The following is a 19,738-nucleotide window of genomic DNA, read 5'->3' as shown; positions in this document are numbered from 1 at the left end:
AACCCGTGGACAGGGGGCCGCTGAGCACTGGTCTGGGGGTCATCGGGAGAGTGAAGGCTCCTAGCAGGTCAAGACCCACGAGGGCCTTTCTAGGTCCTGTGGCCCTTAGCTGGGAGCAGGGTCCGTACCTGTCTGCTGGTCTGGCGGTGGGCCTGGAGCCCCCTGAGGCCCAGGCCTGGATGGGGCGGGGAGTGGCAGGCCGTGCACCCCATTCGTCCACTGCAGTTTCTGTACCTCCATCTCCTCCTCCCCCTCAAACTCCATGAACCTGGTGTGGGGAACACAGGCCCTGATGAGTCGGGTTGAACGGGACTGAGCAGGATGTGTAAGGGACAGGCAATGCTCATGGCCCAGTCCCCAGGAGGGTAGAGAATGGGGTGGACACGGACCCCAGCACCCCCAGCGATCCCCCACATTGGCCCTGGAGGGTCACAGCAGGTCAGGGACTGTGACCCTCAGACTGTGGTCAGGAGCCCCAGAGTGGGCTGGGGAAAAGTGTCCTGGCTCCGGGAGGAACAAGTTTCTGCAGGGGAAGGGCCTCCCGGGCTGCCAAGCCCTCCCTGCCCCTCGGCCATCTGGGTGCAGCCCCTGAAGCTCGGGCCTGCAGCCACCCTGACCCACACTTGTTGGAGTACAAGGAGCTTAGGTTTATCAGGTTGCACCCATCACAGTGCTCCCGAGTCACTCCCATTACTTTGCCTGTCTGTAACCTCGTCTATGGTCTCTTCCCCCACCAATTTGTAAGGTCTCATCCTGCTTAGACACTGAAGCTGTACTGTAAGTTAATATTGTCTTTCTCCTCTCCTTATGTCTTTTGAGCAGTTTACTTTAATGCAATGGCCTTTTGTATAGATACAGGAAGACAATTAATTAATATTATGCTTTATAACTTAGGATTTAATTGGCTTTGGATATTATTCACTCCTGGGCATCTGTCTTCTCAACTTAAGCCTCAGTTGCCCTCACTTCCTAGCACTCCAAGGGCAGGGTCCCGACGTGGGACTAGATGGAACCAGGGCAAGCCGGTAAGTTATGTGCTACCCTGGCACCGCGATGGGCCAGGCCAAGGTGACATGATTCTTAACTATAAGTTAAGAGTTTGATCATAGGCAAATGCTGTCATGATCCAAAAGTAACGACGAGACTAGGACCCTGCTGCTAGGAATAGGAAAGGTATCTGGCCTGAGCACGACAGTCTGAGATTGAGATGGCCCTGGGAGAGTAATTCTATAAGCTCAAGGTATTTCTTACTGTGTCCATACAAAATGATTAATATTATGTGTGCTTATGTTGGTTGGACCAGGAGAGGAGAAACACGTCCTAGAAGCAGTTTTCCTATGTGTCCTGACTAGCTTGGATGAGACTGAACTTTCTCCCCTCCAAACTGCCTTCAGTAAATGATTTCAGTATAATGAAGCAGCTTCCCTTTTCCACAGAAACCTAGCTGGTCTTGGATATGCAGATCTCAGGTGCTAGCCAGGACTGATCTTTGGGATGTAGATTTCCAGCTCTGGCCAGGCTGGTCTTTGGGATGCAAATCCAAGTGCTTGTAAAGGTGAGGCCAGGATTCCTGGCCTGCTGATGTAAAGAAACAATGTGGATGTAAAGAAACAATGTATGGTTTGCCCCCTCAATGTTCTTTCTGTAACTCCTTTTGATGACAACACTATATTGCGACCTTTGGAGGTACTATGATCTATATAAGGGAGATTTCAGGGCTCTCTGGGGGTCACGGGCATCAGAGAACCTGGGAAGATGGGGCTGAGGACAGAGGCTGAGGGAACAAAGGTGCCCATGCTTGAGGATCCCTGAGGCCTCCATGACATACATCTCTTCCATGTAATAAACGGCTGCTAAGACCAACCAGCTTGGCCTCGTTTCCTTCCTTCGCCTGACCATCGCCATCGATCTCCGTGGAGTGGGGAAACGGCCTGACCGCCGGCCTTTTTATTTTTTGTGTGTTTACACAACTGGCGTTCCTGGGCCGGCACGAGCCTCCAACCGGTGCACAACTAAAGGTAAGAACAGCGCTTGGTACACCCCCACTCTAGCAAAGTTCAGTGGGAGAACTTAGATTTTGTGGTGCGGTGAATTAAACTGCTAGCTGTACTCCTCCACTAAGATGGGACAAAAACAGAGTCGCGTGAATTCCTCTAAAAATTCTTCACGCCAAACTGATCGTGGCCATTTTTTTATTGAATAGATTAAGCATTTTGCAAATAGAACTGGACATAGTGTTTCTCGGGACCAACTCCGGTCCTGCCTAAAAACTGTTTATAAATTTCATCCCTGGTTTCCAGATAAGGGTACTTTGGCGCCTGAGGTTTGGGAAAAGGTTAAAGGTAATGTCTTCAGGGAATTTAAGGAAGGGGCTCAAATCCCTAAACAATTCTGGGTAACTTGGGAAATTGTCTATTCCGTTCTTAAGGCTTTGGAAGATAGCTCCAAGGAGGAGGATGTTAGATATACTATGGAAGGCTTTCCTCAGGAGCTAAACAGAGAGGATTTTAAGATTAAGGATGAAATTAAGAAAGTTCCCACTACTGAGAGAGCCTTACCCTTGGCTCCTCCCATACCTAAGCCTAGAAAGAAGCCTGATGCGCAATGTTTGACTGCTCCTGTACCCAAGCCCCGAAAGCAGCTCAAGGCGTTTCCAGTACAAACACGTTCTCAGAGCAAAAATCTCTCTGCCACTGATGAATTAACGTTCCCTACTGATATCAAGCCAGAGAGACCCCCACCTCCTCTGTCTGACTCCACTTCTAGTGCGTCAGAGGAAAGTGATGCATATGATGAGCCAGCTACCACTTCCTCAGATTCTGAGTCTGAGAGCGGCTTGGTACAGGAGGCTTCTCATAGGAGCCGCCGCTCCTCAGCCAAGAGGCCTCCAGGCCGCTCAGGACACGCTCCCGATAGAAGCTTACAGCTGAAACCTCTCGACTGTAAGTGGTCAATCCCACCCAGACCCCATGAGCTCCGTCTCTTTTTTCCCATCCAGCTGGAGGAGAATCAGTCTCCGTCTTATGAAGGGTGAAGAATGGATTCACTCAGTAATTTCAAAAAGGCCTGTGCCCTTTACGGACCTACATCTTCCTACTGTAAGGAGTATCTTACAGGCTGGAATAAAAAGGCTCACTGGCTACCTCAAGATTTTCATGTGGTTGCTAAGACGTGCTTAAGCCCTTCTCAGTACATCCAGTGGAGGATGTGGTTCAGTGATGAGGCCAAGGCAAAACTTCAGAGCCTAGGCCATGCTGGACGGAAATTTTCAGGGATTAAATTGACTTATGAGATGTTAATAGGTGAAGGTAAATGGCACGACCCTAAGAAGCAAGTCACCTTGCCTCGTGCTGTTTTTGCTCATGTCCATGACGCCGCCCTGTGGGCCTGGGAGAGGATTGATGCAAATGCTGAATTCAAGGGAAGCTATACAAAGATTATTCAGGGTGCCACAGAGCCTTATGCAGACTTCATAGGAAGGTTGATGGAAGCCATTGAAAGACAGGTTAAGGGTAAGGAAACGCAGGAGATTTTGTCCAAACAATTGACTTTTGAAAATGCTACAGAGGATTGCCAGGCCATTCTGCACCCCATTACAGAGAAGGAGGACGTAATGGGGTACTTGAAGGCATGTCGGAATGTTGGTTCTGTCAAACATCAGGCACGTATTAATGCTGTCGAGGCCTATGCCATACAGAGGCGTATTCAGGCCAAATGTTTTAATTGTGGGAAGTCAGGCCACCTCCGTAAGGATTACAGGGCACCTCCCAAACGTGCAATTGTGAGACGACCACCTGGACCTTGTCCACTATGCCATAATGGAAACCATTGGGTCAGAGATTGCCCCTCCAATCTTGGCGTAGCTGGTGACCCCATTTCGGGAAACTTGTAGTGGGGCCAGCCTCAGGCCCCGCAAAATCAGGGGACATTCCCAGCTGCAGCCCTTCTCCCCAGTGTGGAGCTTCAGAGCTCCAGTCAGTAGATTCACTGCTACCAGCCACAGCAGGGAGTGCCGCCTTGAAGATTCCCTGCTCTGATACAGTCACCATTTCTCTCACCCAGAGTCCCTGCAGATTAAATTCTGGTGCAACGGGACAAGATTGGAACCCCCAGGTAGAAAGGGAGTTTGCTCAAGCAAACGTTACAAGCAGCACATCAGGTTTTCATGGTTGTCTGGAAGGGAAGGAAAAGGCATCTCCGATCCCTGACTCTGTTCCTCAAGGAGCGTATCTAGAGGCTCACCGACAAGCGGTTGAGTTCAGGGAACAAGCTATCCCGTGTATGGGACATGCGGAGCTGAGTTCTGCACCTAACGTGCATCAGGTTTTGAGCCAGGAAAAAAGTGAGAAACTTTGGAATCAAAGCGTTGTGTCTATGGTGAATTTGCGCTTGCAAACCGAGCAGAACTTTGTGTAAAAGGGCTCAGCTTCCCTGAGAGACCTCAGTCAGGTCAGAGGTGGAGAAAGCCTTCTCTAGTTTCTAGTCTTGATTCCCAAGAATATCTGCCAGGAGCTCAGTCTGGACAACCGACTCTCAGGTTTTTTAACAGAACCAATGGTGAGGTGCTAGTTCCAAGGAAGGTTATTCAAAGATTCAGGCTGGTACAGTTTTACTTTTGGGAAAGTGAACTTCTACTTCTAGTTTGTGAGATGCCGCCTCTGGGAAAACGGCTTCAGGGCCAATGGGTACGTGGTTATTCTCCCACTCAGCCATTGCCTATTGACCCAGGAGGCACAGAGACGCCTCATTCCTGGGTGCTCACCCACTGAGCCATCACAGATGCTGAGTCTGGTGAGGGACAGAAGGCATTGTCGCTAGGATACTTCTGCATGTTCATGTGTGTGTGTGTGTATGGTTATGAAGCAGGTTATTTTTGATATCAGGAAAGAGCTTCCAATGAAGGCTATAACTTGCCACATTGGTTTTTTTCACTGGCCCATGTACCAGGGCCTACTAATATCATCTCAGATTCAGTTTATGTTGGTCTCTTCCCTGGTATTGTGACTGAGTTTCTAAGTACATCATCAAATGCTATATAGCTCAACAATTGCTTCAGCAGCAACAGGCTCTTTTACAAAAGGGCTCTGAACTTGTTTTTATTACTGATATCAGATCTCATTCTGGTCCTCCCGGACCTATGAATCGGGCATATTTAATAATAAATAAATAAATAAATAAATAAGGAGGAATGCCCCATTTGACTCCTATTCTTTGACATTGTTTTCTTTAAAATTTTTTGAATTTACCTCAAGGGGAGTCATACAGCAGCTGAAAAGCATTTTCAGGAAGATACACAGTCTCAGAAAATTATTAACTTTCTCCTAATTTGATTAAAAATTGACAAAGACAGGGTAGCAGGGAGACACCTCATTCGAGGAAAAGGCTATATTTTTCTTTCAACAGATAACTCCACTAAGAAACTTTGGGTCCCATTGCATTTCATCAGGAGCCGAATTCATCTACCTGCATTAACTTTCAGACCTTTGCAGTCTTACAACTCTCTAAATTCCAGCTCCAAGCCATCGCCAAGCTGATTTCACCTCGAATTCACAAGGAAATCAGAGGAGCCAGCATCAGAAGGCCTGAAGCAATGGCCTTTAACATATCATGAGATCAAATTAAGAGTATTCCTTATACCCTTCGCTTATAGGTTGTGGGTTGACAATGCCTGGACCCCATATTTTGGATTAACAATTCTTTAATTTTACCTTCTCCTTGGAATTCACAGGTGCCTCATCTCCTGAAGGAGGAAGGAAAAACTTTTAATAGGAACACCTTTTAATTTCTCTCTAGGATAACTGTTTCTCCCGGAGTTTCCCCCTGCCTCTTTCTCTACCCCCAGACATGGAGATGAACCAAACCCCAATGCTCAAAGCCTCTGATAACTTTTAAAAAGTGTTTTTTCCACACATAAGCTAGGTTTCACATCTATGACTGCCGTGAACCTGAACAGAGAATGGCTGCATTCCCCTGCTGAAGAGCTCCTGACAGAAGTTGTGATGCTCCTGTTCCAGTGCTCCCTGCTTGATCCAGTGCTTCCTGAAGTTCATAGGACTCTTTAACAGTTGTTTCTCTGGGACTCATTGCTGTGACTACTACTGCTGCTGTTGCAAAAACAACTCTTCAAATTGTGATCTGCACACCTCATTTCTTCAAAAAGCAACTAAATGACTCTGATTATCCTTGAACAGTGCAGGATTATTGGACACTTTACAACAAGCACTGCTCTGGGTTCAGGGGCGGACTGAAGTTTTACTACTACTACATATGAGACTGTTTTGTGATTGGAATTGTTCCTTTGTCTATTTCAAATTTTTGTGTTTTTGTAAACAGAAAAGGGTGAGATGTTGGAGTACACGGAGCTTAGGTTTATCAGGTTGCACCCATCACAGTGCTCCCGAGTCACTCCCATTACTTTGCCTGTCTGTAACCTTGTCTATGCTCTCTTCCCCCACCAGTTTGTAAGGTCTCATCCTGCTTAGACACTGAGGCTGTACTGTAAGTTAATATTGTCTTTCTCCTCTCCTTATGTCTTTTGAGCAGTTTACTTTAATTTAGTGTCCTTTTGTATAGATACAGGAAGACAATTAATTAATATTATGCTTTATAACTTAGGATTTAATTGGCTTTGGATATTATTCACTCCTGGCATCTGCCTTCTCAACTTAAGCCTCAGTTGCCCTCACTTCCTAGCACTCCAAGGGCAGGTCCCGACGTGGGACTGGATGGAACCAGGGCAAGCCGGTAAGTTATGTGCTACCCTGGCATCGCGATGGGCCAGGCCAAGGTGCCACGATTCTTAACTATAAGTTAAGAGTTTGATCATAGGCAAATGCTGTCATGATCCAAAAGTAACGACGAGACTAGGACCCTGCTGCTAGGAATAGGAAAGATATCTGGCCTGAGCACGACAGTCTGAGATTGAGATGGCCCTGGGAGAGCAATTCTATAAGCTCAAGGTATTTCTTACTGTGTCCATACAAAATGATTAATATTATGTGTGCTTATGTTGGTTGGACCAGGAGAGGAGAAACACGTCCTAGAAGCAGTTTTCCTATGTGTCCTGACTAGCTTGGATGAGACTGAACTTTCTCCCCTCCAAACTGCCTTCAGTAAATGATTTCAGTATAATGAAGCAGCTTCCCTTTTCCACAGAAACCTAGCTGGTCTTGGATATGCAGATCTCAGGTGCTAGCCAGGACTGATCTTTGGGATGTAGATTTCCAGCTCTGGCCAGGCTGGTCTTTGGGATGCAAATCCAAGTGCTTGTAAAGGTGAGGCCAGGATTCCTGGCCTGCTGATGTAAAGAAACAATGTGGATGTAAAGAAACAATGTATGGTTTGCCCCCTCAATGTTCTTTCTGTAACTCCTTTTGATGACAACACTATATTGCGACCTTTGGAGGTACTATGATCTATATAAGGGAGATTTCAGGGCTCTCTGGGGGTCACGGGCATCAGAGAACCTGGGAAGATGGGGCTGAGGACAGGTTGAGAGAACAAAGGCGCACATGCTTGAGGATCCCTGAGGCCTCCATGACATACATCTCTTCCATGTAATAAACGGCTGCTAAGACCAGCCAGCTTGGCCTCGTTTCCTTCCTTTGCCTGACCATCGCCATCGATCTCCGTGGAGTGGGGAAACGGCCTGACCGCCGGCCTTTTTATTTTTGTGTGTTTACACACCCACTCTCTGCCCAGACCTGACTCAATTGGCCGCCATGCCGTAGTAGATCATGAGGTCAAAGTTGCTCTTGCCCTGCCATTCCCGCAGGGCCCGGCGCAGGCCTTCCTCCAGGCTCATGGTGGGCTTCAGGTGGGCCAGGGTTCACAGCACCGGGCTGCAAGAACAGGCTCGGTCAGGGTCTGCGTCTGCCGGGAGCCCCCGCCGCCCCACACCCGTGCCTTGACCCCCAATGTCGGCCTGGTCTCCCCTCCCAGAGTGGACTTTGCCTCCTATACCCCAGTCCAGTGGCCGTGCTGGAATCCACTCTTAGCTCTGGGGATCCGTCATAAGACGCCAAGGCCAAGCAGTCATAGCCTGTCTGAATCCTGGTACATCTGTGCTGTGTCTGGTCTTCGGAACGGAATGTCTGTCCTTCAGACCACAGGTCGGACCAACCCTGATCAGGGGACTGAGGTGAGGCTTAGGGCATGGCTGGTCGCTACGGGCCTTTGAGCCGGAACCCCAGGATGGCATTCCTGAGTACAGCCAGTGAGTGGGGCTGTGCTGAGGTGCTGGGCAGTGTGGCCACCGGTCCTACAGGCCATGATGCACTGAGGGTGATTTCTGTATGTGCTATCCCTGGGGACAGGGTCCTCATCCTTCCTCCAGCTCTCCCATGGACCCTACCCTGGGTGTCACCCCAGTCCCCTCCTGGGAAGCTCCCATTAGCTCCAGGACCCCGAGGTACTCACATGAAGAAGCAGGAAAGGGCCTCAGTGTCCGGAGTCTGAGGAACGTACCTCCGGGTCAGGGCCTTGAAGCGCTGCCAGCGCCGGAAGTTCTCATAGACGCTGTTGGGGCTGCTGGAGCATTCAGGCGGTGCCTGGCTCCGGGTGGTCGCTGGACCACTGTCCCCACAAACCTACTGGGTCAGTGTCCCACTGCTGGATGGGAGGATGATGGGGGCCACCTGGGCCACTGGCAGTGGAGCCTGTGGACGATCGTCTTCTGTCCCAGCCTGGGTGACAGTAGTAGCTGGGGTGGGCATAATTGTCTCCGGCCCAGAGGACACCAAGTAGAGTGGTGCAGGATGCCCGGCCACCGCAGTAGGAGCTTCTGCGGCCCCCCAGTTGAGTGGAGCCTGTGTCAGGATGACAGGCTGGTTCTGGGATGACTCCACAAGCCCTGCTTCAGGGCTGACCTGGATGATGACCTTGCAAGGTCCAGGGTTGTGGGGGCCAGGACCGGCAGCTCCTGCCACCACGGGCATCATGGGGAAAGGTGACAGCACCAGAGGAATGCCAGGCGCGCTGGCCGAGGTCACCAGAGGGGGCATCTGGATCGGCTCCCAGGGTGGTGGCTGGGGGAGGCCCTGGATTGAGAAAGGGCAAGACCCTGAAAGCAGTTCCGGAGACCCCAAGGTTCATGGTCATCTCTGGGAGCACCACGGAAGACTCTGTGGAGAGGAGGGAGGGGGAATGAGAGGGGGATGGTGCAGGGAGCAGTGGTGCCTCATTGGCTCAACCATCTCTAGATCAGGCCCTTTGATGGGAATGAGGCGGCATGCCCTGTCTCAGCCCTGAGTCCCTGACACAGGCCATCCTTCCCCTCCAACTGGGTTATGCTTTGTGGAGATCCTAAGGCCAGGGTCCTTGTGTCCTGGGATGGCCTCTATGCTGATCACACTGACCTCTCACACCCTGCCCTCCAGCCTCTTTGGAGCTTCCCAACATGTACCTGGACACACTGGTATGTTGGCAAGAGACCCTGCAGGGTCAGTCACAGAGACTGGACCAGCCGCACCACAGGTGCTCAGCACCTACAGGGTCCCATGACAACAGAGTCTAAAGGACAGACTGTCTACTCAGGTCGAGGGGCAGTCCTGTATGGGCCAGCAGCCGGGCACCTTCTGAGGCAATAAGGCCCCAGGAGGCCCCAGACGTCTGCCAGGGTTTAGCACCAGTGCAGGGTAAGCTCACAAGTTTGGTCCCCGGGACAGCGTATGTTCACTGGAGCAGTCAAGAGTGACTCCTCAGCGGGGCTGGAGCAATAGCACAGCGGGTAGGGCGTTTGCCAACCCGGGTTCGATTCCCAGAATTTCATATGGTCACCTGAGCACCGTCAGGGGTGATTCCTGAGTGCAGAGCCAGGAGTAACCCCTGTGCATGGCCGTGTGAGACCCAAAAAGCTTCCTCTCCTTCAAACAGAAAACAAACAAATAAACAAACAGAAACAAAGAGTGACTCCTCAGTACAGAGCCATGAGGAGCCTGAGCACTTCTGGGTGTGACCCAACTGCCCCCAAATTGTTTTAATAATTCTGTTTGGGGGGTACATGTTATTCACTTTCATCCCCACTAACGTGTCCAAACACCTCTGCCACTGCCTTTTTGTCATTTCAAGTTTGTCCCTTCCCTCTCTGCAATGTAATTTTACGTGAATTCAAATTCACTAAATATTTTAAGAAACACATTTTATGCTTAACTTTTCATTAGTAATAGCACCGTAGCACTGTCCTCCCGTTGTTCATCGATTTGCTTGAGCAGGCACCAGTAATGTCTCACAACAAATGTGAGACTTGTTGTTACTGTGTTTGGCATATCGAATGTGCCACGGGGAGCTTGCCAGGCTCTGCTATGTGGGCGAAATACTCTCGGTAGCTTGCCGGACTCTACTGGGGGCGGAGGAATCGAACCTGGGTCGCCTGTATGCAAGGCAAACACCCTACCCGCTGTGCTATTGCTCCAGCCCTCATTAATAGTAGCACTGTCCTCCCGTTGTTCATCGATTCACTCAAGCGGGCACCAGTAATGTCTCACAACAAATTGTGAGACTTGTTGTTACTGTTTTCGGCATATTGAATACGTCATGGGGAGCTTGCCAGGCTTTGCCCAGTGGGCGAGATTCTCTTGGTAGCTTGCTGGGTTCTCCGAGAGGGGCGGGGGAATCGAACCCGGGTCAGCCATGTTGGCCGCCTACAAGGTAAACGCCTTACCCACTGTGCTATTGCTCCAGCCCGTTAATAGTGATAAGTGCAGAGAATTAAAATGTTTAACACTGAAGAGTTGTTTTCCTACTGTTTCTCAATAATTAGAGTTGCAACTAGTTTTTAAAAACTAGTAGTCTAATTCCCTGAGAATCTCTAAGGTCCTGAGTTTCAAATATCTTGTCACTGAAAATGAAGAATGGTTCTCAAACACCTTCTCTACAGGTACCAGGACCATATTTAAATGGTAAAACACTTAACAATTAAATAAGTACATTAAATCGGCCCCCTTTATAATTATTATATGATTATTTGGTTTTCTACTTTCAGCACACATCTCCCATCTTGAGCGATCTGGAGCGATAGCACAGCGGGTAGGGCGTTCGCCTTACAAGCGGCCAACATGGCCGACCCGAGTTCGATTCCTCCGGCCCTCTCGGAGAGCCCGGCAAGCTACCGAGAGTATTCGATATGCCAGACACAGTAACAACAAAGTCTCCAATGGAGACGTTACTGGGCCCGCTCGAGCAAATCGATGATCAATGGGAGGGCCTTTACCTTTACCTATTAGGTTTTGGGGGTACACCTGGTATACTCACATCTTGCTCCTGGATCTCTGAACAGACTCATTTATCACAGTGTGGGGGCTATATGGGGTGCTGGGAATCGAGTGCATGGATTGGCTATGGGCAAGGCATGCGACATATCTGCTATACTATCCCTCCCACATATTTTTTTTCAAGAGTGATGGCAAATGTTCAAATATGTCTGGTTACAAAAACATTTAAATTCTATGATGTCAAATCAAAGCATTGTACATTTTATGTGAGTGAAGAATATGATATGCAAATACCCAATGAGCTTTAATTTTTTATTTGGTCCAGGCTAATGCAGCAAGATGTGAGCCTTGTCTATGCCCTCAGGATGGTGTGGGCCTGCAGGTGACTGAGCACATCTTCCTCCAGATGGGAAGGACTCCTCCACTCTCCAGGCAGCACAGTACTCTCAGGGTTCCCCCCTCCCCTGTGATTCCCCTCACCCTTTGTGGTCTCAGGCCTCCCAAGGAGCACAAGTGAGAGGACAGACACTGAGATGTTTCCAAAGAACTGAACTTTATTCACTATTTACACAATGACACAAAGAGGCTGCTCCAGTCAAACCCCCCATTCTAGGTACAGCCCCCGCCATTCCAGAGCAGGCTTAGCTGAAGATCATGGGGAGTACAAGGCTTCTGGGTGCAGCCAGACACTGGGAGGTGGTCAGGAGGAGCCCCCAGATATCCTACTGTCTCTTGTGCCCCCTCCCCCTCCTCTGGGCCATGGCAGGCTGGAACTTTCTCTTGGGGGGCAGGGAGGGGCCCTCCAGCTCCACAGTCAAGGCTGAGCCACTTGACACCATGGGGTGCCCCCTGGGACAGGAGGTCTTCTTAGCAGTGCGCCGCCTTGGGCCCCCACACAGAGGATTCTTCCTGGTAGGGGCCTTAGACTTGAAGGCCCTTGTGCGAGTGGATGGGAGCTCTGGATTCCCCTGACCTCCAGGCAGGTGGGGGCCAGTGTCGGGGCCAGTGTCTGGGCCAGGGCTCCTGGGTAAGCCCCAGGGCAGCAGGCTGTTGTGAGAGGCTTGGAGGAAGACCTGGCTGGTCAGTTCCTCTTTCTCCTCACTGGAGCCCTCTACTGCCCCAAGCGAACCCCGGCCTGGAGGGGCCTCTCCCAGCATGCGGGGAGCCCTTCTGTCCAGAATGGGGGCAGTGAGGCTGGGACAGGGGGCCGGTCCTGCCTGCAGGGGTGGGGACTCCAGGTTCCCCAGAGAGGGGGCAGAGGCTCCAGGTGCCATCACAGTGGCCTCGGCCCGCCCAGGCCGTGAGGCATGTCCAGAGTCAGTCTCAGGGGGGCAGGAGTCTTTTATTGTCACCTGGTGTTGGGGACAAGCCTTCATGACCTCCTTAGCCTTTGAGGCCTGCAGACGCTTGTCCACAATCTGGGGGGAGAAGGGACAGTGTGGGCATGTGGGGGTGCAGGGTGGGACAGAGAGTGACTCCTACTCCTCTCAGCAGAAGATGCTTGAGCTCTGTGGCTCCCTTAGAGCCTTCTCACCCTCCATCATCCTCCTTCACCCAGTATTCATGTCCTCTTCTCCCTGAAGCCTCACATGAAGGGGGCAGGGGGGGCATCGCACTTGCTGGGACTCGCTTCTGGGGCGCCCCTCCTTGACCCATGCAGCCCCGCTTATCTGAGTTCCCAGGCTTAGTCACCATCTCCCCGTAGAGTCTCCTTCCCCGAACCAACCCAGAAAACTCCTTTTTGTTTGCCCAGGGTCCTTGCTCACCTCCTTACCTGAACGCCCCGGTCCCTGACACAAACCTGCAGAGGTCCACTTGCCCTCACCTGTGTGGGGGTGAGTCCTTCCTCCTTCTCCAGCTCATCAGCCAGGTCCAGGAGATCCAGCTGGGACTCTGGGCAGAGCAGGTGCTTCAGGAAGCTGGGATGAAGGATCGCCTCAACCTGGGAGAGGGAAGCAGGGGTGAGGCTCCTCGTAGGGAACAGGAGGGAATGAGGAAGCAAACACACCTTTCCCCAGCACAGTGCACGGGCTTAGACGGCTGCACAGGCTTGGACGGCTGCACAGTCTCACACAGACACAAGCCGGGAACGCTCACACACACACACACACACACACACACACACACACACACACACACACAGACATGTACACACCCGCACTCACAAAGGCACACGGACTATATACCTACTCTCACAGAGTAGCACATGTGAGCACCCATGGATTCAAGCACACACCTGATACAAATGATACACTCTTTTCCTCCTCTAGGTACATGTACATGTATCTGCACGTGTCTGCACAGCGCTCACACATTACACACAAATGTAGACAAACAGAGATATTCACACATTGACCAAACTCAGAAATGCACAAACAAGGGCCACTGCTTGTACACAGAGAGACACACGTGCACACATGCGTACAAACACAAGCAGAAATATGCAAACACAGGTGTGCATTTACACAGAGAGCTCAAAGCAAAGACTGCACATCACTGCCATGCCCTGGATAGAAGCAGCCCTGCACCCTCCCTACCCCACAGCAGGACCCAATCCCCCACCTTGGTGACAAAGTCCTCCTGGGAGCACAGCTCGTACACATAGCTCAAGAGCCCCGGGTCAGGAAAGGTCCCAGCCTCCTCCTGCTGCTCCTCCCTGTCCACTGCCCGTCGGCTGAGGTGCGCCCTGCAGACTGAGTCGGGGGCCTTTAGCAGCTCGTCCATGATGTCCATGTACTCCTGCACGGCCTCAGGAGGGATCTCCTCGGGGGCCTTGGACTTGGGGGGCTGCTGAGGTTTGTGTGTCTTGGGGTGAGCTGCCTCGGCCTGGGGTCTGGCCTTCTTGGGGACACAGGCTGAGGAGGAAGGAAGAAGAGAGGGATGTGAGGGGACCCCGTGTCCATGCCCTCAGACACACAGCACTGAGCACAGAGTTGGGGACAGGTCCCAGTGGGCTGGATCAGGGCCCTAGAATCCCGTGGATGCATGAGGGATGAGGTGGCCCTCAACGGGAGGAGGGACCAAGTGTGTCCCCAGGGTCTCCGATCCCACTTCAAAGGTGAGTCTGAAGCCTCAGGCAGCGTGGGGTGTGCTAGGAGAGGGAGAAACCCGTGGACAGGGGGCCGCTGAGCACAGGTCTGGGGGTCATCGGGAGAGTGAAGGCTCCCTGTCAGGTCAAGACCCACGAGGGCCTTTCCAGGTCCTGTGGCCCTTAGCTGGGAGCAGGGTCCGTACCTGTCTGCTGGTCTGCCAGTGGGCCTGGAGCCCCCTGAGGCCCAGGCCTGGGTGGGGCGGGGAGTGGCAGGCCCTGCGCTCCATTCGTCCACTGCAGTTTCTGCACCTCCATCTCCTCCTCGGCCTCGAACTCCATGAACCTGGTGTGGGGAACACAGGCCCTGATGAGTCGGGTTGAACGGGACTGAGTAGGATGAGTAAGGGACAGGGGATGCTCATGGCCCAGTCCCCAGGAGGGTAGAGAATGGGGTGGACACGGACCCCAGCACCCCCAGAGATCCCCCACATTGGCCCTGGAGGGTCACAGCAGGTCAGGGACTGTGACCCTCAGACTGTGGTCAGGAGCCCCAGAGTGGGCTGGGGAAAAGTGTCCCGGCTCCGGGAGGAACAAGTTTCTGCAGGGGAAGGGTCTCCTGGGGCTGCCTAGCCCTCCCTGCCCCTCGGCCATCTGGGAGCAGCCCCTGAAGCTCGGGCCTGCAGCCACCCTGACCCCCACTCTCTGCCCAGGCCTGACTCACTTGGCCGCCATGTCGGAGTAGATCATGCGGTCATAGTTGCTCGTGCCCCTCCATTCCCGAAGGGCCAGGCGCAGGCCTTCCTCCAGGCTCATGGTGGGCTTCAGGCGGGCCAGAGTGCGAAACACCGGGCTACAAGGACAGGCTTGGTCAGGGTCTGCATCTGCCAGGAGGCCACACTGCCCCACATCCATACCTTGACTGCCTTGACCCCCAATGGTGGCCTGGTCTCCCCTCCCAGAGTGGACCTCGCATACCACACCCTACCCTGGTGGCTGTACTGGCGTATACCCTCAGCTCTGGGGATATGTCATGGGATGCCAAGGCCGAGAAGTCACGGCCTGTCTGAACCCTGGCACATCTGTGCTGTGTCTGGTCTTAGGAACAGAATGTCTGTCCCTCAGACCACATATCAGGACCAACCCTGATGAGATAACTGAGGTGAGGCTTTCGGACATGGCTGGTCACTACGGGCTCCTGAGCCAGAATTCCGGGATGGCATCCCTGAGAACATCTGTCCCATGGACCCTACCCTGGGGGTCACCCCAGTCCCCTCCTGGGAAGCTCCATGAACCCGATGACCACTGAAAGACTCACATGAGGAAGCAGGAAAGGACTTCAGTGTCAGGAGTCCTGGGAAGGTACCTCCGGGTCAGAGCCTTCAAAAGCTTCCAGCGCTGGAAGTTCTCATAGACACTGTTGGGCCTGCGCGAGGCTTCAGGAGGGGCCTGGCTCCAAGCAGGGACTGGATCACTGTCCCCACAAAACCACTGGGGCTGTATCCCACCGGAGGATAAGAATAGAGTGGGGACTATCTGAGCCTCTGGTGGTGGAGCATGAGGCAGATGGTCTCCCATACCAGACTGGGTGACAGTAGTAGCTGGGGTGGTTGTAACGGTCTTTGGCACAGAGGATGCCAAGTAGACGGGTGCAGGATGCCCAGATGGAGCCTCTGTTGCACCCTGGTTGGGTGGAGCCTGTGTCTGGGTGACAGACTGGTTCTGGGCTGACTCCAGAATCTTCCCTTCAGAACTGACCTGGATGATGACCTTGCAAGGTCCAGGGTCGCAGGGGCCATGGCCAGCAGTTCCTGCCACCACGGGCATTGTGGGGAAAGGTGACATCACCAGAGGGTTGTGAGGAGCAATGGCCGAGGTCACCAGAGGGGGCGTCTGGATCAGCTCCCAGGGTGGTGACTGGGGGAGTCCTGGATTGAGGAAGGGCAAGAAGTCACCGAAAGCAGAGCCAGAGACCCCAAGGTCCATGGTCATCTCCGGGGTCAGCACTGGAGACGCTGTGGAAATGGAAGGAAGGAGGGATGAGAGAGAGAATGTACAGGCGTAGCAGCCCGTGTCCCTCTACTCCCCAGTGCCCATCAGTCCTGATGGTCCCTATTAAGGCCCTTTTACAAGGCACAGGGCAGCACGCAGTGTCCTCAGCATTCGGTCCCCGACCCCAGGTGGAATTCCTCACCTGCCGGCTGGATTCTTATTCATCATGACCCTGAGCCCAAAACACTGTGCTGGGAGAGGCAGTTTCTGGGGCTCAGTGCTGACCCTCCTGCTTCCCAGACTAAGGAGACGAGACTCTTCGGGGATGTTTCCTACTCAGGAAGAGCCCAGGGCTCAGATACGTGCACACCACTCACTGCCCGGCCCTGTGCTATCAGACCCACAGCAAACTCTTCACACTGGCTGGTACTGCCACACTGTCCCAGACACCGAGTCACTCCTGACCTCAGAAGTCCCCTTGACAGGAGAGGGATCTGTAAAGTGGTTCTGGGGCCCTGGGTTCCCATGATGGCAGCAGGGATGGAAAAGGCCAGAGAATACACCATCACACTCCTTGGAACTGCTTGTCATGTTAGATCGGACATGAAGTGACACTGTCTGTGGATCTCCTGCCACAAGCTCCCAGGGACAGACACGGGCCACTAAACACCAGGCATCAGCCAGCTGCCAGGAGAGACAATGTCGTCTGCAGCCATCCATGCGCTGAGGAGCCTAGGAGAGCGTAGCAGGAGAGAACCCAGAGCCTGTGGACATCATGGTCAGGACAGCGGCCTGACATTCCTGCTACTGCCGAAGATGGTCTTTATGCCTTGTTACACTCCACCTGCTCTCTAACAAATTGGCCTTCACAGAGTTTCCTTGGGAAAATCAGCCCCCCAACGCCCCACTGGCTCTGTCGCTGTCTCTCTGTCTGCCTGTCTCTCTGTCTCTGTCTCTGTCTCTCTCTCTGTCTGTCTCTCTCTCTCTCTCTCTTTCTCTCTCTCACACACACACACAAACATACACACACAAACACACACACACGTTCCCTGTCTGTGACGGAGAATGTGAAATTCAATCAGTCTTTCCCTCAGTGCTGAAACGCAGGCTGGGACTGCACCACGAGATGCTAGACAGGAAGAGTGAATTTCCTCTAAAGGGAGAACAATCCAGAGCAACTCGGAATTTCAAGTCCTACTAACTAGACTGAAGTTGCCTGTCTGCCAGCCCTGCCCACCCAGGACAGCTGCCTGGGCCAAGGGAGGAGTGAGAGAGAGTCAGGCCCCGGCTCCGGAGAGGACATTTCATGGCAGAACTGGACACAAACAGTCTCAACCATTTTCTGGCTCAGACCATCTCTGCTGAGATGCCCCCAGCAGGTCTCCAAGTGACAGACACAGGACACACTACACACTTCCAGTGACAGACACACAGGACACACTGCACACTCCCGGTGATGGGCACAGGACACACTACACACCATCAGGTCTAGCTCACCCTAGCTGAGATACTTTAGACAGTCACAGTGGGGTTGAGGCAATGTCATGCGGCTCAGCATCCTTGGGCCTTCCCTATGTCACCATTAAAATCATGACTCAGCCACCAAGACTCCTACAAACACATGAAAAACTGCTCCGTTCCCTCCATCATGCACAGACACATACATGAAGAAGCAATGTGCCTGCTGCCTTACTCTGACTCTCCCCTGAGTCAGTCTGACCCACCTCCATGGACAGAACAAATAATTATAAATAATAATGATTATTGTTATTATCTCCGAACCTGAATACCCGCTCAGGCTCTTCTGGGCTCTCCCCAATATACAGGTGAGACATCCATGTAGCCCAGGGCTCTCTCCCTTCTTACACCTTCACAAGATGGAGTCCCCAGTGAGTGTGACCCTTTGAATCCCGAGGATCTAAGGTTGGTTGAGACTTCCTCTCAAATACACACACACCACATACAAGTACACCCTCACAGGCTTACCTGTTTCTGACATCGTTCATGTAGATGAGGCCAGGGCCCCTGCAGCTTATCAGCCTTCACAATGGCAAAAGTCAGGACCAGGATGAGAGAGTTAACTGCTCACGCAGATGCTCAGGATCCAAGTGGGTGAGGGTGAAGTTTGAATTCAAACCTCAGAATGTCGGACCCAAGACATTCCACCGTGGGGGAGGGGAGGGCCAGGAGGGCCTGGCTGGGGAAACATTCCATGAAGGGCTCTGATTGGACGGCCAGAACCAGAGCTTTCCTTCAAACTGGTCAGTTGGTAGCACAGCTGACATGGCCTCTTCTAGCAACTTTCCAGATTCTCAGCACACAGGTTTAACTTGCTCTTCACTGTACCTCAATGTTTTACTCACCAATCTAGTACCAGTCTAGTTGTGTGGCCCTCAAACCTCTTTAAATTCTCACTCCCTGTTGACCTACTTCAACAAAGTCTACTTCTTCTTAGTAAAATTCAGAACATAATCTCTGATCCACATAGGAAGCCAAAGCTTTGAAGGAGAAATCACATCTTCATATTCTCAGTGATTTTTTTGTTATTTAGTTAATTCTTCACGATTTAATTTTTTGGGGGGTCATTTCCAGCATTGCAAACCTGGCTCTGTGCTCAAGTATCACTCCCTGTATTACCTTGGGAACATATGGCGCCAGAGATTAAACCAGAGTCAGTCATATGCAAGTCGACTCTTATCCCCTGTATTGCCACGCTAGTCCTTAATAAGCGTAGTGTATTTCCTTACGGCGTCACATATGCATGCTCTTTAGAATCCATATTATCATTGTGTGTGATATTATCTTTATGGAATCTGTGTAGCAATCTTTAAAAAGACTTGTTTTTTATTTTTTTTTTTTTGCTTTTTTGGGTCATACCCGGGCATTGCACAGGGGTTACTCCTGGTTCTGCACTTAGGTATAACTCCTCGCGGTGCACGGGGAACCATATGGGATGCTGGGAATCGAACCTGGGTCGGCCACGTGCAAGGCAAACGCCCTACCTGCTGTGCTATCGCTCCAGCCCCCTAAAGAGACTTGTTGATCCTTACTTTCATCTTCTAATCTTCCCCTTCATCTACTTCCATCGTTGATGTCCAATGATGTGGAAGCATGTTTGTGGGTTTGTTTTTTGTTTTGCAGTAAGAATACAGGCAGGGAGGTGTTTCAGATTCAGAGGAGCTTGACCAAATCTCATGGCAGACATTTCTCCTCTTGAATATTGCAGAAGTAGAGCTACTACAGAAAGTAGGGTTTGTGGGAAGAGGGGAATGATTTGGAGCATTCCTCCTAGTGAACATTCTCTGAAAGGGACTTTTGTTGGTACTTAGAAAGTGTTTTGTCCCTGAAAAAGAAAACAAGAACAAGAATATGAATTTAAAAGGAGTTGCAGGAGAATTCATAGTAAACTCCAAGTGTTAAACAAATGCTGTAAGAGAAATACTGTTTTTCCACAGTAATACTCTAAGTATAAAAATGCTTTGGGGGAAACTCTGAATACAGTCAGAGA

At 51.7% G+C, this 19,738-nt stretch overlaps 1 protein-coding gene across 1 annotated transcript in view; it reads right to left on the bottom strand.

Annotated features, from left to right (window-relative positions):
- The window catches only part of LOC130034958 (NUT family member 2F-like), a 147,589-nt gene extending 129,360 nt beyond the window's left edge, over positions 1 to 18,229 (bottom strand). The window contains exons 1-6 of the mRNA XM_056126459.1: positions 18,217 to 18,229; positions 15,997 to 16,166; positions 15,557 to 15,735; positions 14,963 to 15,091; positions 14,482 to 14,584; positions 13,773 to 14,051 (exon numbers count right to left, since the gene is read on the bottom strand). Of these exons, the coding sequence (XP_055982434.1) occupies positions 13,773 to 14,051; positions 14,482 to 14,584; positions 14,963 to 15,091; positions 15,557 to 15,735; positions 15,997 to 16,166; positions 18,217 to 18,229 (873 nt within the window). The remainder of the gene's footprint in view (positions 1 to 13,772; positions 14,052 to 14,481; positions 14,585 to 14,962; positions 15,092 to 15,556; positions 15,736 to 15,996; positions 16,167 to 18,216) is intronic.
- Positions 18,230 to 19,738: the final 1,509 nt, after the last annotated feature.

This window comes from Sorex fumeus, unplaced genomic scaffold, assembly GCF_029834395.1.
Source record: "Sorex fumeus unplaced genomic scaffold, SorFum_2.1 ptg000063l, whole genome shotgun sequence".
Taxonomy (NCBI): domain Eukaryota; kingdom Metazoa; phylum Chordata; class Mammalia; order Eulipotyphla; family Soricidae; genus Sorex; species Sorex fumeus.
Note: the sequence above shows the minus strand (reverse complement) of the source record. Positions and strands in the feature narration are given on the sequence as shown.